General features: G+C 42.2%; 1 protein-coding gene across 2 annotated transcripts in view; it reads right to left on the reverse strand.

Moving 5' to 3' along the window:
* Positions 1–19,159, reverse strand: part of LOC108041495 (unconventional myosin-VIIa) — a 1,185,777-nt gene that overhangs the window by 862,641 nt on the left and 303,977 nt on the right. For both annotated transcript variants that reach the window (XM_044459306.1, XM_044459307.1), the window contains exon 5: positions 2,888–3,032. In XM_044459306.1, coding sequence (XP_044315241.1) covers positions 2,888–3,032 — 145 coding nt within the window. The remainder of the gene's footprint in view (positions 1–2,887; positions 3,033–19,159) is intronic.

Below are 19,159 nucleotides of genomic sequence, written 5' to 3' on the forward strand. Positions count from 1 at the left end.
AATTTTAAATCAGTGTAGATCTAACTATGCCTTGCATGAGCCTTTCAGAGTATTATGTTCTGACTATAATAGACTTTTTCCTGTAATATCAAATCTTGACTCTCTGCCGCTCCTAAAACGATTGATACTTGCTTCATTGGCACAAGATTGATCTAACTATTACTTTTTTCCCCGGACCTTTACCTTTATTTTCCTATCTCGCGTCCATCTTATCGCGAATCGTGCCGTACGATACACGGCTGCGCCCCTCGGTCGGTTGGGCGGGTAAGTGGGCCGTGGGACTCCGCGTGCAAAAAAAAAAAAAAAAAACCAAGAAAGTCCTATTTTTTTTAGAAACTAAAAATGTTAAGTTTATCTGATTTCTTCTAAGGGTTATATTTTTAGAGGAATTTACCAAGATGGTAGCAAAACAGGCAAAGACAACCATTTTAGTACGGATGGATGACATGGGACTGGAATTAAAGAACATTTAATTCGGACAAGTAATTTTTAAAGGACTGATAGATACGGAATTTGTTTTGTGGTTAATACGTCGTTATGTTTTCTATAGGCTCTAGAAGACTCTACCTACTTAGGGAAGAACAATAGCTGTTGATGACGATAATGATACAATGACTTGCACTCCTATTAATGAATCAATCACCACCGCTAAGCTTGGTCATGGCTTGTATGAGCCTGTTGAAGCTAACTTTCGTCCGGTGTCCCCACTCAATGCCTGTTCTCAAGCTAAAACCAAGAAACGCGATCCCCATCATCCACCTCTTCTTTTGAGGGGAATCACTGATTTTAGGCAACTAACTGCTTTACTATCATCTGTGAGCACAGGTTTTGTCCTCAAGACAACTGGCAAATCTTCTTCTAAAATTACTGTAGATGACGGTAATGGACGGCAAGGGACTTCATGCATCCACTGAAGTAACCGAAATTACTGTGAAACCTAACGCTTTGGGGCACAACCCACGGAATGTATTAAATCCCCCTGGCGAACCGGGATATATACTTTGTTGAACTGGAACCAGTTAGAAACAACGAAGATGTATATGATATCCAAATAATTTAAGGTGTTTCCGATTTAAGGTGGATATCCTAAAAATTTTTGCTCACTCCTGGCATAGACGCGAATGATGGCAAAGTAGCTAAAGCTCTGCCTAGCACCGTCGTTCCGAAGCTCTGTCTCCTCTTTAATGCTTGCCTGGATCTTGGCCATTTTCCAACACCTTGGAAACGTGCATTAGACCCATGCTGCGCCGATTAGTTCGCTGTCTATCTTCTGCAAGACTTTTAAGCGAATCGTGCTTGGTAGACTTTTATCTATTAACGCCTTTAAAGACGCACTTGCAAACCACCAGTTTGGCTTCTGTAGTCTTAATTGTGCTATCGAGCAAGTACACAAAGTAGATAACCATGTTTTGGGTGTTTTTAAAGATCACAAATACTGCTCAGCTCTTTTTTTCGACTTTTGACAGGCTGTTGACAGGGTTTGGCACGAAAGATGGTTCTACACGCTAATGCCTTTTTTGCCTGAGAGACTCTGTAAGCTCATTGTATCGTTCTTAGATTACAGGGTGTTTGCAGTAGATATTCGTGTACATCGTTCTGGCCACTGTAAGGATGCTCTTTCGGCCGGGGTACAGATCTCAGTCGGATCCAAGAGTCCTTTACAAGAAATTTGTAAATCACCAAAACACCGGCTAGAGAGTTCCGCTCCACAGGAGAACGGATACTTTTGAGGGGGGGAGTCTTCACCGAAGGCTCTTATTTGTGTCGAGCAAAACGCAAACGACGCTGGTCGTGTAGAGTCCTAGTCTTGTATTTCGCGTTTCGGCTGAAACGCGCAAACCCCAAAACTACGTAGGAGACGAGGGAACTACTGGACCGAACAGGAAGGGGTCCACACTCAGGTCCGGGGATACTACGGTAATATCTTTCTGGGAGCTGAAATACGGCCACTGTGGTGAACGTCCACGCTCAGGCCCAAAGCAGCTTTGGGAATGAGGTTAGGTGAGGTTCGATTTTCTCATCTGACTAAGAAAGGAAAACACATGACCGGGAGGTGCGATTATTTATTCTTTACCATTTATTCAAGTTATCCTCAATTAACCCGTTTTGTATATCTTTATTCTTCTTTGCAATAACCCGCGAACCACCGCGTAAAACTTGGCTAAGTTAAATTGTCGGAACACACGCGATCATAAGACCGAGGGCGGTCTGGTCAGGCGTACAGGTTGGCCTAACCTGCAATCCTCCACCGACGGAAAAAAAAACTCGAGGAGCACACGTGGTTCTCGAAGCTCGATGCGCGTCTTGCTCGTTCCGAGACCCTGAGAGAAGACAGCCTCCACGATTGCTGTGTGACAGCCTTCCCTTTTCCTGCCTTTTCCCGCATGATGCTCAGGGTGAAGTAGCACCATTATGTGGAAAACCGAGTTATGTTCGGAGACGATTTGTAAATCCTCAAGTCGATACCGGGAACGTATGCTCACACATACAAACTGTCTGGCAAGGCATCTTGTTACACCACTGGTTCGAAGGCTTCTTCGCAGGCCACACCCGGCAGAATTATGGATTCTCGACCGTAACAAACACGATCTTGATTAAATTATTACCGACTATAACCAATTCTCAATTTTCGTCTATGCATTTGAGGTGGAAATACTTGATGTATCTAATAATTGAGACATTCATAATTTTGTTCTAATTTGTTTTAAATTATAAAACTATTTTTCAAAATTTGTTTCAAGTTGAAATTTATAATCCGTGGCCAAATCTGTCGAATAATAAATATAGGGTACTTCCTGTCTTTGTATAGTCCAGGTAATTGTGCTTAATTGAACATAGTCAAATTTTATAAACTATAATTATATTAGAAATAATAAACTCAACTTACCAAAAGCTTCCAAAATTGTGTTGGCCTCTAAAATCTGCTGCTGAACCCACGAGGAAACGTTTGAAGTGATTGTGCATAAATACTGCAATATAAATTTTGTTGTCTCTGTTTTTCCAGCTCCAGATTCCCCCGATATAACACATGCCTACAAATATGAAATCAGAATTTAGTTTTAATTCATATCACCGGAGTTGCTTGTAGAAATAGTACATGTGTATGTATAATTTCGGTGTAAAAACGAAAAAATATTTTAAACAATTTTTTTTTAATAATGCCTAGTTAATAAATAATAAATAGCTCAGTGAGCAATGAAGAAAAAAACAAGAAAGGAAAGCTAACTTCGGGCGGAGCCGATGTTGATATACCCTTGCAGAATATTATGTACATTATATTCTCCAAAATTATTCATATGATGCATTCTTAATACTCATAAAAAATCCCAACTTCCTAACTTTAAAAACACCACCACCGCGTAGAAACAGACAGACGGACAGATAGACGGACAGACAGACGGACAGACAGACATACAGACGGACAGACAGACGGACAGACAGACGGACAGACAGACGGACAGACAGACGGACAGACAGACGGACATACAGACGGACAGACAGACGGACAGACAGACGGACAGACAGACGGACAGACAGACGGACAGACAGACGGACAGACAGACGGACAGACAGACGGACAGAGGAGGTGATCCTGATCAAGAATATATATACTTTATAGGGTCGGAGATGTCTCTGTTGCACACTTTTGACCAAAATTATAATACCCTCTGCAAGGGTATAATGACAGAAGAAGCTCTGTTGATCAGGGAAACGGTCTTTACTCCTCCTCTAATGAACATTGACAGCTTAAGAGCTCAGTCTGGCTCTCCGCATATTCACGGAGCTTGCGGTGTAGAGCTCGACCAAGTTCTGTCACCACCGTGCTCTCCATAATTTGTGCAACGGTAGCAGCAATAACAACGGCGATTTCAGCTACTGCAGCGCCAAATACTTGCCTGCGCATTTCTACCGTGTAACTCCGTCAGGATCAATTGCACTGACTTGGCCGAAGCTCTGACATATTAGTCCACCTTGCCATACCGATTGAGTGTGTGGGGGCCAGAAATGAATAGGAGACAACATTTTGCCAAAATTATGTTAGACATACAAATTCGAGTATGCCTCGAAACTAAAGCAAGAGTATTGAGCAAGCATGTCTCGAACGCACTCTCTTTAGTACGCGAAATAGGCAGAAAGAAAAAAAAAGAATAAAAACTTCGTTAAAATTAAGCTGAAGTTTGTCAACGTCGCGAGTATCAGCTAGCAATCGCTCGCGCAATACCGAAGGCGCGTAGAGATAGAAATGAGAATGAGAACCTGGAAGGATTCCGTTACTCGGAGTTTAGCAACGATGCGTCGATGCAGACGGCAACGCGTGCCAGATCATTCATTTCATTCTAACCAAAGTGTTAGAGAGAGAAAACCATTCGTGACTGGCAGCAGCTACTGAATCAACTACAAATAATCTAGTGTGCTTTATACCAGCAGAAGGTAAATGCCAGTAAATTGAGCAGGTCAGTTGAGTAGAATTCATTAACTTTTGTTGCAGTAGGCCAAGAAGACCACGGGCGTGTCCGTCAAAGCCGGCCAGTAAGACTGAGTTTTCTAAGACTGGTCGGCAGACATGGAGAGGATCTGCAATAAGAGGCAACCTAAAAGTTTTTTTTTTATAAAACAACCTGATGCGGCACCTTGCAACTGCACGCCACGTGCGGCTCCGTAATTCTCAACCCCGGAACGTGTGTATTGCCGAGTAGAAACAAGCTATCAACCTACGCACTGCGCTGACTCCAAAGCGAAAAGTGAGCCACGCGCGGCACCCCTACAGACTGCGCCGACTCCAAAGCGAAAAGCGAGCTACGCGCGGCACCCCTACAGACTGCGCCGACTCCAAAGCGAAAAGCGAGCCACGCGCGGCACCCCTACGCCCCGGACTTACTGCACGCCAATTGCGGCCACGATGATCTAGGATCATCAAAATCTTTGGAAGGTTATTGAGCCGGTCGGCTGACTGCGATCTCATAACCTCATCAGCACGCGCCATGCGCGTCATGACGAAATTACCCCGTTAATGCGACAGGAGTAAAGGAAGGCGGCGTGATCACTCTAGGCGACCATGCTTCAGCGTCGCTAAGAGAAGATCCGGAGAAATCTGGGATACAGTGGATGTAGTGAGCTGTCCATGAACAGTCTCCGAAGGAAGGTCACAGAAATAGGAAATGAGATTTAGAAACGTGATGTGACAAATTCAATTAATTAACTATTTTTATATATATGTATTAGGATCTTGATTGGGCGATCTAAATTTGAGTTCGTCAGTGTTGGTAGAGTCATTTTGTAAATCCCAATCGCGCAAATCACACACGCTTATCCCGTCAGAAAATCATATTTTTAATATCTTTACACGAAGTAATCAACTACAGCATCTTCGATGGGCCCAACGAACCTGCTTTGACGGAATTGTACGTAAGTCAACAAAAAACTTTATATTGTATTTTCTGACTGATATATTTGGGGATAAGCATGTATGTGTCGATGCAGCGAATAGGATTTTTGCAAATGCATTATGTTTGTATTTTTAGTCACTTTCTAAAATAATGATAGCACTAAGAAAAACTATATATAATATATATATCGAAGTAATGACGTAGCTTTAATGAGAAGCAATCAGTTAAAGTAGCTGAACGCACTGGAGGCGTGCAAATTAATATTTTGTTAGATAAAGAGGAATTTGATTAGAAAAACAATGATGTTTAAATAACTTTAGATTCATAGGTCCATCGCTTGGATTGTAATGCAGCTGTTACATAGATTTAATAAGTGAATATGTAAATAAATTCAATTGGGGATAACCGCCAAATTTATCACGTGTTATCAAGGTAGGGAGGGTATAGAACGGGGAGTGAATAACACTTAGCTACCCCGAACTCTTAATATTTTTCTTGATTCGCTTAGCCTTCACAGTCCGTCTGCTTATAAAAATGTCTGTTCACATCCTGATTTGTTTGGAACCTGTTAGAGTACCGCTTAGTGCACTTAAAACTTTCTTTGTTTGTGGGACAGTGTATATCATATAGAGGACGAGGAAAGAACCACCCCCCATCCGACGTGTTTCGTACAGAGCATTGCTAGAAGTGCACGACGACGAATCGTCTATACGCTAGATGGTTATTTTCCGTACATCTGGTGCTGTCTACTACAAGTGCCCCGACCTCAACCAGTCGCGACGGAGTCAATGAGCTTTTCTGGCCAAGGCAGCGATTTCCGTCTTCGAAGAATACCATGATGGAGGAATAAAAGGTATTCTTCTCACAGGACAGGCAGATCTGGTCAACTGAGACCTCAGCAAAGAAATCGACATCCACGGAAAAAGGAGAATGTTTTTTAGAGTCAGGACGTTAATTCGGGCACCGAAATTTCTCATAACCGAACTCCCAAGTAAAATTCTGATAACGACCGTATAAGCAGCCACGCTGAGCTATATCAAAAGAGAAATGTGAACTAAGGAAAGCTGGTTGCGAGGAATGCCTCTATACAGGGCGCATTAAGTCAAGCAAAATGCGTAAGTCCTCCAGTGGCCAAAATTTGTACGTTTGAGTCAAAGATAACACACATCAGATTGTACCCACAGAATCTGTAATGCGCATTCTAATCCCCTTGAATAACGATGCGGCTACATAATGATACTTCTCAGCTGATCAAGAATGGCACTGATTGTCAATCCCAGTGAGCAAATTTTTGGTAACTGCTTGCAGGTGATGCTCAGATATTGTGTGACTCACGTGATAATGACAACAGCACCATAATGTACGAACGGCTGATAAAATATATCTATGAGGTCAGTAGAATATCAAGGCTGCGACCCTTTAAGAGGTGCTTAATCGAAGAGTTATGAAGAAAAATCGGTTTTATTGAAGGAGGGGATCTATCAAACCTCGGCTTAAGACTTTTTAGAGCTTTAATTATATAAGCTTTGTGAGCTTCTTTGTCGAAAATTGGAACTTGCAGTACCCGAAATTGGAAGAGGTCAGTAGTTTTGGGCTGTTGGAAACAAGAATGAAATGTTTGCTTTATTGGTGCTTTGTATTTCCGTTGGTTCTAGCAGGTTTTATGAAGAAGAAAATTTTTACAATAAGTTTCGGATCGTGGGACTGTTCATGTGGTTAGGGTTTACATTTGGTGTCTGAAATGTTAGGTTCCCACTCTCCCCTTTGGTCACAGACTGATGACCAACTATTCCCGGTTTTTTTCTCCTTTCCCTTCCTTTGCTGACTACCTCCCCACTCACATCTTTAAAGACAGGATACAAATTTGTAACTTTAATTTATTCACAACTTCAAATCAAAGGCTTAAATCTGGATCCATGAAATATATCAGTCAATGAATTGTCACCTAATTACTCAATAATATTAAGTTAAAGTAATTGTGCAAGGAGACAGATATTAACTGGCGCCCGAGCAGTTGGCAAAGTCCAGCTAATGAAAAAGGTCTAAAGCGCATAGTAAAGCGCAAGTGTGGGCTAATGGTGGAAAACAAAAATCCCAAAAGGGAAAAATTAAATATTCCTAAGAAAAATATAGGAAAATGGTACGATTTAATATTTTCAAAGAATACAAATATAAAAATTAAAGAAATATGTAATTATGAAAAGTTGAATAAGTAAAGCCACTATAAAAGTAATACTCTTTTGTATTAAGAAAAACGGGAACTTGGATTGGAAAGATCGACGACTTTATTTGCGAAGATGCAGGAAAGAGTCATCCAACCAAAATTGGAAGTAATTTTTAACCGGTAACCAAACCACGCTAAGAGTCTTAGTTACGTATGAGCCTGCCGTAAGTGGCATTGCAGCGCTATCCGATGCGGATAACTCTGGGCAGTTTGAAAATCACTTTGCCAGTTCAAATACTGCCTCTTGTAAAACCTAAAAAACTTCGTCTCGAAGGCCTTGCAGGTCCTCAACGCATCCGGAGCTAGTCATTAAATCATACATAAAAATCTTTCTGAATAATCTGTGCGGCTTTTCGATAAGTTTCTGGCGCCATCTTTTCTAGCCGCATTAAGCACCTGATCGCCAAAAAGGGTGCTGGCGAAGTTCCACATGTTACGGTATTTAGCTTAAAGATTTTCAGAGACTTAGAAGGCTCTCGTCTTCATACTATGAGCTTAAAGTTTCGGTCAAATTCAACCAGCATTTCTTGGCGATACATTTTTTATGTCTTCCGTAGGGGCAATCTAAGCCGAAGCAGTGTCGAGTAAAGCTCCTCTTGAATGGTTCGGTCTACCATCAAAATGTCATTCAACGACACCTGCGTCGATGTACGGCTCGATACATCGAAATGAATATAACATTTGTCAGCCTTTATTTTATCTTCAGAGGCACATTTCCCAGACACTATCCAGCTGAGAACAGTTTTTTGTAATATGGGAAGCTCAGACCCCTCCTTGATCTGGCCAACATATAAAAGTTCAAAGAACGTATTTGCACCGATAAACATATCTATTTTTTGGGGCTTGAAGAAGAATGGTTCTGCCAACTGAATATTTTCAGGCACTCTCCACCCGCTGGTGTTCACCGCTTGATCCGGATGATAACCAGAAATATTTTGTAGTGTCCAAAAATCGGACGACAATTTGCTATTCCCTACTCGCGACTTCACAACCATGTGTATTTTTTTTGGAGCTCTCGACCCCTCTTAAAATTGTCTGTCTCTGAGCGAGCTCATCGGTCGCAAAGTTTATTTGTGATCCTGAGTCGAAAACGCTCGAGCCAATACAAATTCGCCACTTTTCGTTTGAACGCTCACAATAGCAGTTGCAAGAATGACTCTTTTCGATGCAGTCGCATGCAAAACATGTGAAGCGGATGGAGATTAGTGTTTGCGGAATATATATGCAGCAACGTATGGAGTGAGAAATTATACACTATTCATCTGTTTGATTTGCATTTTTTGACTGTGTGTCCCTTTCGAAGGCAGTTAATGCACAAGGGTGCTCTTTTAGCGAAATCGAATCTTTGCTGAACTCTTAGAGCTGCGAGAGAAGCGCAATTTCCAATTGATGTCCTTTGAGTTGAAAAAGACGCATTTTACCGGGTCGTTCCTGGCAGCGACAAATGAAAAACTCAAATTTCCATTCTTTTGAGGATTAGATTGGACCTGCTGAACAGTTTTGGGCTTGGAAGCCTCTTCCGCTACCATGTGTTAGTAACTCCTCAATGTCGTCTCACATTTGCTCCATAGAGGAAGCGAAGTATAGTCTACTTACATCTACCAGATGTATTAAAATAGCATTAGTAATGGGTGAATCATCCCCAATACACTGCAAGGACCCATAAAGGGCTGTGACCGTGTCGATGAGGGTTCTCAAGGCTGTAGCTGACGGCTGGGAATTTTTTTGAAATCATTATCGTACACCCGCTTCAGGCTAACAAGGGCTTTGGGCAAATTTTCCGTAGGGACTTAAAATGCCTTAAATGTTCTCCAGCTAAACACGAACTTAAATGATTAAATTTCTCAATATCGTGTAGCGTATCATCTTTGTGACCAAATCATTCAAAAACGATTTTGTTAAAACTGCACTCTCTTTCAACTCTTCGCGAAAGACATCTTTTGCATTTCTCTCTTCTATTTGGTTTGGAAGGAGTGAAGCATTTTCAATGTGCCAATTTTGGATTTATAGCTCAAGCTTATTAACAGACAATTTACCGTCATTTAAGTTGCGATACGTTCAGTTGATACTTTTCATGCAAATATCTCGTTTGATAGCTCTTCGATATCCTTGGTTGCCATTGCGTTTTTTTTTTATTTATTCATTTTTGGAATCGAAGAGGTATTAATTATAAATGTGAGATATTATTGAGTACTGTTTATTAATATTATTTCGCGGTGCGCAGGTAATGAATATAACAATTGGCTTTTCCTAAACTACTGGATAAATGCTACTGCTTTCTGCTGATTTTCCACACACGTTCTGCTGCTTCGATTCTCTCCTGCTACTACTCTGTTCGGCTGCTACTTCTCTTCTTCTTCCGCCTCGTTTCACTTCTGTTATTTCGTATGGACCTAAGAATTCGCTAGCCATCTTTCTCCCAGCTACGAATTGCGCTCTACGGATGGCGACGAGATCTCCAACTTTGTATCCGTACTTCGCTTTTTATCAAATTGCTCCTTATATTTTGTCTGGGCCTCCCGAATATTATCTTTTGCTTCTTGTCGCATCTTCTTTCTTTAGTCATCAAAGTTATCAACCATCTCCTTTTCTAGTAGTTGAAGTGTATCGATATCTGGTCTACAACGCATTTTTATCCCACTTAGACCAGCAAATCCCACACAGGAGGCGGGCACACTAGATCTCGCCGAGCCCTATATAAGGCGGACCACGGTCCATGGAAGGTCACTTAGCAGCCAACCGTTTAAGGGTACAGAGGCAACTCCCCAGTGGACTAGATCAATCGATCCAAGTCCGCTTATGCATTGTAGTTAGCTCCCGTAGTACTTCCTCCTCCCTCTAACCTTCTCGGCTTGCCGGCCTGGAGGTATCCCTAGGAGACGTCTGATTTCAGGATCACACCTCCTTACGGCACGGTTCACCGGCCGAATTCTCTCTCTTGTGGTTGACTTCAGGGTCCCCAAGCAATTCTCTCTCTCTCTTGTGGCTGACTTCAGGGTCCCCAAGCAACACTCTCTCTCTCTCTCTCTCTCTCTCTTGTGGCTGACTTCAGGGTCCCCAAGCAATTCTCTCTCTTTCTTGTGGCTGACTTCAGGGTACCCAAGCAACACATTCTCTCTCTCTTGTGGCTGACTTCAGGGTCCCCAAGCAACACATTCTCCTCTTGTGGCTGACTTCAGGGTCCCCAAGCAACACATTCTCCTCTTGTGGCTGACTTCAGGGTCCCCAAGCAATTCTCTCTCTCTCTCTTGTGGCTGACCTCAGGGTCCCCAAGCAACACATTCTCTATCTCTTGTGGCTGACTTCAGGGTCCCCAAGCACCGCATTCTCATTTCAGGAAACCCATCCAGGGGACTGTTCTCCCGCAGCCGGGATCCCGTGCTGTTCCTCTCGAGCAGCTGGACGGCTCCCGATACCCGGTATTCTAAGTGGTCGAAGGAAGCGAAAGCAGCAAGGGCGGCACCCCGCCCTACTTACTGAAATAAAACCTAGTTATAATCAATTACTGAGTACTTCCCCACGACTTCTACTCTGGACTGGGTCGGAACTCTAATTCTGCAACCACGCCTGACACAAACAAATTCTTGTGACGAACCCTGGCCATCCCTGAGCCACCCGACAACGACAAACCGTCACAGTGGCGCCCGAACAGGTTAAAGTGGTTGCAGGAGATAAGCCGACACCAGCGGAGTAATGTCGAGCTGGGTATATCTGGCACCAAAGAGCGAACTAACGAAATACACGGAAGAGTTCGGATTAGGAACGGCAGAAAGAAGTGAAGATTTAAGACGTTTGTTGGCAGCGTTCGCCAAAAAAAACGGATCATACGGAAACGGTCAGACAAAGACTCGCAGAACTGACAGAAAAATATAGGAGAGAAAAAAGCCCGGCGAAAGAAATAATTCTGGCGATCGTGGTAACCAGGGAAAAGGAGGGGATAATGGACATCAAGGGAGCAAGTCTAGGGGACGAAACGGAAGGAAAGACAGAAATAAAAATGGAAACAGAAGTCATAGACCGAATACGCGGATGGGGTATCAGGTACCAAGGAACAACAAACCCATTGGAGTTCCTAAGAAAAATGGAAAAGTGGGCAGGCGGATACGGAATACGGAAGAACCAGCTGATACAGACGATGCCATTTATCGCGAATGATTGGTGGAACACCACGCCGAGCAGGATCGTAACATGGACTCAGCTCAGAACAGAAGTGCTGGAATACTTTTTGCCGCCGAGGTATGAGGAACAGTTGGAGAATCAGATTGCACAGACGAAACAGAGAGAAACGTAGCCCGTAAGAGAATACGCAATGGGACTAAGAAAACTGAAGCAATTCACGAAACTCTCAGAAGAGGCCAAACTGGACCGAGTATACAAAAACAGCAGGAGCAAGATAAAGCTGTACGCTAGGAGGGCAGGATTCAACTCGTTGACAGAGTTCCTCAAACTAGAGGAGGAAGTAGAAGAAATAGAGGACCGGATACAGGTAAGCCAACCTGCACAGCAGCAACTAGGACCGGAGATATGAGATATACGAGAACCAAGTAGTGCTGTAGGAGACCTGAGCAGTTGAAGCTGGCAGCTCAGGCGGCAATAAAAGAGTCAGCAGCAGGAGAACAGCTATGTTGCGACGGGTTCCAAATAGTAGCCCGCATAAGGGTCGGAAACAAGATAGCGAAAGGAACCGTGGACACAGGAACATCAAGAAGCGCGATAAGCAGAAGCAGATATCAAGATCTGAAGCAACAAGGCAAATAGTGTGGAACCCGAGCAGAACTAACAATGGCCAACGGAGCAACGCAGAAGGCGATAGGAGAGTTCGCGGCAGAAATCCAATTTGGAGGAAGAGCGTTCAGGGTAACATTCATGATACTAACAGAAGTGGCAGAAGGAATACTGTTAAGAATGGACTTTCTAGCCGGGGCACGCAGCACGCTGAGGTGTGAAGGCTTGGAGCTAGAGATAAGAGCAGCCTGAGACGAAGTGGACCAACCGGAGAAAAAAACGAATACCAGGGACTTAGGCGTAGTCCAGTATGGAAAGGGAAAATGGAATGAGGTAGCAGACGCCTTACCCAGAGCAGCACAGGACGAGTTGAAAGCAATAGAGGTCACGGACAACTGGATCAAGGAGAAGTACAAGGGATCACAGCAGAAAAAATCAAGGAAGACGCGGGCGAAAGTGGCAGTAAAAGACCCGAACACACGGAAAACAAAGAGGATATACATTGGAGACACTAAGCCGTACGGAGAAAAAAATACAATACAGAACGAACACGAAAACATGAACAAGTTCGCGGAGGCAGCGCTGAGATTCCGCGAAAAACACGCAAAGATAGCAGCAGCGCAGACTAGGGCCAAGTTGGTGGAGCCGATGCCGATGGCAGGAACCGCACGAAAGCGGACGGCACCGGCGAAGAGGAGGGGCGACATGAAGACCCCGGTACCGCAAACCACCAGTAACACCCAGTCAGGGCAGGGCAACGAAGGGAGCAGCCAAACCATAAGTGCTATAGCCAGAATCGCCCAGGATACCCGAGCAGCCGAGACAACGGACCGGGATATACTAGAGCTCCATGAGGAGGAGCACAACGACGAAGGATGGACAATACCAGAAGGAGCGGTAATATCAAAAACGGCAAGAGACAGTATCAAGGAAAAGCTAGCAGGAAAAATAATTGGAAGGCAGCAGCGATGGCTAATAAAGGATGGAGAGACAACCTGGCGAGTGGTGTCGAATAAGGGAAATTACGTTACGATTCAATACCACTAAAATCCATAACGGGGGGGAGTGACGCTGCGCGAGTTAACATACCCGGAGTTAACATACCCGGCAGCTGCAAGCCAGTTAACATACCCGGAAACTGCAAGCAAGTTAACATACCCGGCAACTGCAAGCTTAATGCAACAACAACAAAAATCGCCAACATACAGGAACTCAGACGAACACACACATCCTTGTACACTCATACATACACACACGTACATACTTTTTATAATAAATAGTCAGTCTTATTCTGTTCTCCACGCAACACAGTCGTTTTGTTCACTAGCTTCCTTCTAGCATCTTCTACCATCTTACTGGCATATGAAACCTCTACTCCCTCGGTCAATCGACTGTAACTGGAGAAGCCGAACTTCGAACAAGGGATTGACCATGCCCACTACGCTTACCGTTCTAATTTCCTTGTAGGCTGAGGTGAGTGAACAGGTGACGCCGGTGTTTGTGGAAATTTTAGTAGTAAATAGGAAATACTACATAAAAAAAATAATAACATAACGACGTGCAAGTGCAAATGGGAGTTAAAAAGGGAAGGCACAACAAGCAGCGTGGCAGGAGGTTCGCAAAAAGGGGTGAAACACAAAAATGTGCAAATAAATCAAACGAAACAAACAAAATCAAATTTTAATTACCACGCAAGCGACCGTATATGTGTACATCGACCGCTGATAAGGCACCGGGATCGCTTGTGCGGGACAATTTACAACAATTATACTAAGGAGTTACTGTGTGTGATGACCGTATATGTGTACATCAATCGCTGATAAGGCACCGGGATCGTCCATACACCGAAACTCATAAAAAAGAAACCAACAAAAAATGGTAAATTTGGCACCTGAAGCTACTGTGTGTGGTGACCGTGTGTGTGTGTGTCGAAAAGCATTGCGAGTGGTCCTTGTGGTTTTGTAGTTTTGAGAATAACCGTTTTGTCGCGGCGATAACCTGGCGTCGCTGTCGCAATGTGTGATTTGTTACATTTTCACAGGAAAGTAGTCCTTGTGGTTTTGTAGTTTGGAGAATAACCGTTTTGTCGCGGCGATAACCTGGCGTCGCTGTCACAAAATGTAGTTTGTTACATATTCACAGGAGAATGACAGTAAGCAGTTAGACGTCGAACATTAAACTTCCTTTTGACCAAAACTCGCTGCGCAAGAAACAAATAATAATAGCCACGTGCTCTCGAATACCACCTATACACCAACGTGCACATCAATCGCCGACAAAGCACCGGGACCATCCGTACACAGTGGTTTACAAAAATAAATGTAAGTTGTGTGATTAACGACCGTATATGTGTACAACAATCGCTGTTAAGGCACCGGGATCGTTTCCACTTCTCAATTTACATTAACGCAAATTTACTATTATGAAATACACAAAAACAAGAATACAAAAAAAAAAAAAAAAAATGAATATATTAAAGCTTCACAAATATTATACAAAACCAAAAAAAATTTTTACACACAGTGATATTGTTCCTTTGGCAAATGTCAAACATGTACATATGTATTTGTTTGTGTTGCCTTCGCTTGCGAAAATCTTGCTGGGTCACTGTGCATTAGCTACCGCCGAGAGCTAATATATTTTGATTTAATTTGAGAAGATGTAATAAATAACTTTCACTTTAAAATCCATTGAAAATAATTATAATTTCTGAACTGAAGTAATTTCTAGAACAATTGGAAGTGGGCTTTGCTATATTTTGCAGCGCTCAGAGCCTCATTGAAAATGAACACGTTTTCATGCTTTTAAACCTATTTTTTTTAGAAAGTCCCGTTAGATAATAAAAAATAAAAAAAAAGCAATAAAATGAATTAAAGAAAAATGTAAACAAAATATAAATATGCAAAAGAAAAAGAACAATACACAAAAAAAAAAAAAATTAACATCTATTGCTGTCACATGTTCACTAACCTCAAAATACACTCTATTGAATATTTACTAAATTAATACATTACAGTTGAAGCTGATAATATCCACCAAAACACCAAAGTGGAAAGAAACACATCAACACTGCCCTAAATACAAAAAAAGAGATGGAAACAAACAATAATTCCAACAACGATATGGATTCCGGTAATGCATCATCGCCACTAAGTCCCACCATTAACAATACACCAATTTGTACTATCACTAGCCTGAACCTACACCAACTAATAGCCCCTGTACATCAACTACCCACATACGAAGGTCCATCTGACAATCTTGATAGATTTATAAGTAGAGTAGAACAGCTACTTTTGTTAGCCGGATCAGTGGACCAAGCAACATGCGGACAGTACTTACTCGGAACTATCCGAGACAAAATCATAGGCAGGGCAGACGAGGCACTGAGTGTCTGCGATGTACTCCTTAGTTGGGATGACATCAAATCAAATCTCAAGCGACTATACTCTAGCAAGAAAACCAGAAGAAATGCTTGTTAGAAAGCTACACAATCTTCCGGATGGACTCAGTATGGGAAAACTATATTTCACAGCCACGAAAATAAGAAGTGAATTAATGTCACTGGCCAGAGAAGCAGACCTTAGTAAACACTCCCTCACGGTCAAACGTGACCAATATAACAGATTCTGCTTAAATTTATTCCTAGTTGGATTAAAGGACCCACTTAGGTCAGCCATTAGGAACCAAAGGCCAGAGACAATCGAGAAAGCATATGAGTACGGACAGATCGAACTAAATTTCTCTAGAAATCTGAATAAACACCAAGGACATCAACGAAACGACAGCTCGATGTATAGGAATCACCCATACGCGAAAAGACAACCAACCAATAGTGACTACAATAGCCGCCACATACTACGTCAACAGAACTATAATGGCAACAACGATCGTCATGTACCACGACATGATAACACCAACAATGACAATAATAGTCGCTTTACACAGCGACAACAAAACTTTAACAACAATAATAATAGACGCTTTTCCCGTCATCATAATTCCAATAACGATAGTAATGGTCGACACGATAAACAAACTTTGGGCAGGAACCCTTCCACAACAACGACAAATCAGATCAGACCCCAAACCACCAAGACAGGAACAACCGTAATCCAAGCGCTCCTCTATGTAACATCAACGATGATTCAAATTACAAGCAAGAAGACTCACGGATCTTCCTTACCATTTGTTTTTCTATTACCAAACTTCATGGCGTCGAACCCTCTAAAATTCCTAATAGACACTGGATCTACCTATTCATTCTTAAATCCAGCACTTATTAATAAAGACCACATCAAAAAACTAACCTCCGATATTAACATCCACACTGTACTCAGTACATTCAGAATTCAGGAATATACAGATAGAATAAACTTCAAACAATTCAAAAAAATGCCCAATTTCAAGTTCTTACTATTCAATTTCCATCCCCACTTCAATGGTCTCCCAGGCATGGATTTCCTATACGGCCTAAATGCAAAAATAAACTTTGCCGACTCCATACCAAAAACACCAGAAACCGCCATCCCAATCCTTACAAGATCAAACCTTGTAGACACATTACATACCCTGCCACAAAATACCAAAATGCGATTACCGCTCGTGGAAATCTTCATGGAAAGAGACTTTATATATGAAACCACAAATTTGGATAATCAAATATCCATAACAGGCGGCTTATACACCGCAGTTGCTGGATCTGCCTATTTCGAAGTCTGCAATAACTCAGACCAGATCCAAACACTTTACCTCGAAGAACCGTTACAGGCAGAAGAGTTCTCTCCACGAACCCACCAATACTTAAACTGCATGTCTGCTTCAACAGATAAAGAACAACCGCACGATCAACAATTAAACATTCAAACGGAACACCTTAACAACGAGGAAAAACAACAAATACTCAAACTTTGCAAGTCATTCAAAAGACTCTTCCAAAACGAAAATAATCAGCTAACGTTCTCTAACGCCGTCAAACACTCCATACCAACAACAGATAATATACCGATTCACACCAAATCTTACCGTTACCCATTTGTACATAAAGACGAAGTTCGAAAACAAATTTCAAAAATGCTCGAACAAAACATCATAAAAAGCAGTCATTCTCCTTGGAGTGCACCCGTCTGGGTCGTACCTAAGAAAAGTGACATCACAGGCGAAAAAAAGTGGCGCTTGGTAATCGATTTTCGGAAACTAAATGAGAAAACTGTCTCTGATAGATACCCTATCCCGAACATTGCAGATATACTAGACAGCATAGGAAAGACCATGTATTTCACAACAATAGACTTTCACCAAATTTAAATGAACCCACGCGACGCAAACAAGACAGCATTTACCGTCGAAAATGGGCATTATGAGTTCACGAGAATGCCCTTCGGTCTTAAAAACGCTCCTGCCACGTTCCTACGCGTTATGGACAACGTCTTAGGTGACTTAGTCGGTAACGTCTGTCTCGTATATCTCGACGACATAATAGTATTCTCACCCTCAATCCGTATTCACAAGACTACAAAACGCAAATCTAAAAATCCAACCAAGCAAGTGTAGTTTCTAAGGGAGGAAATTGACTTCCTGGGACACATCCTCACTCAGGAAGGAGTCAAACCAAACCCACTTGAGATTCAAGCCATCAAGGACTTCCCCTGCCCAAAGACAACTAGGGAAATTAAGTCATTTTTAGGACTATTGGGGTATTACAGGAAATTTATAAAAGACTTCGCAAAAATAACTAAGCCCATAACAAGACAGTTAAAAGGAAATAAATCTATAATAATAGACGATGAATTTAAGCAAGCAGTCGAAATGTCGAAAGATCTTCTTTGTAATGATCCTATACTTATATACCCTGATTTCAACAAACCGTTCACGCTGACCACAGACGCAATTAATTATGCGATAGGCTCTGTGTTGTCACAAGGCCCAGACACTAATGACAGACCCATATCCTTCGCTAGCAGGACACTAACGGACACGGAAATACGCTATTCTAGGATAGAGAAAGAAATGCTAGCTATCATTTGGTCTGTAAGTCATTTTAGACCATACCTCTTCGGGCGAAGATTTAAAATAGTTACGAATTATAAGCCATTAATCTAGCTAGAAAATCTGAAAGGCCAATATCCAAAACTACTTCGATGGAAAACTATCCTAGCCGCTTACGACTATGAAGTCGTATACAAAAAAGGGTCGCAAAACGTAGTCGCTGACGCACTCAGCCGAATTGAGCCAAACTTGAACATAAACGAAGACCCACAAATTGTACCAATGGCTTCTCAACCACTAAATCACTTTAACAGTCAAATAATATTCCGTATCGGATCAACAACTTCAAGACAAGTAGAAACACCATTTGTTCATAAAACAAGACACATAATTACAGAACCCGTGCATACTTTTGACTCCGTTACAAACACCCTTCAAATAATCCTGAAACCGAATAAAATATTCGCAATATTAGCACCGGACGATATTTTCAAAATACCCCCATAAGCCATTGTTGCAAACCCAGAAGGACCATTGGCAGTCGTGCATATAGACATATATTACATTAACAATACTTGTAACCTCACCATTATCGACAAATTCACGAAGCTAGCGCAACCCTACCCATATATCAATAGGAATTCAATAAAAGTCGCCGATGCCCTATTACAATTCATAAGTCATTACGGCGCACCAAAGTAAATAATTTTCGACCAGGGTTCGGAATTTTCGGGCAGTCTATTCAACGATCTATTAACCCAATTCCAAATAACAGCTCATACAACTTCATTCCAACAATCAACCGGCAACGCTTCTGTCGAAAGATTGCATTCCA

This window comes from Drosophila rhopaloa, unplaced genomic scaffold, assembly GCF_018152115.1.
Source record: "Drosophila rhopaloa isolate 14029-0021.01 unplaced genomic scaffold, ASM1815211v1 contig_190, whole genome shotgun sequence".
NCBI classification, from domain to species: domain Eukaryota; kingdom Metazoa; phylum Arthropoda; class Insecta; order Diptera; family Drosophilidae; genus Drosophila; species Drosophila rhopaloa.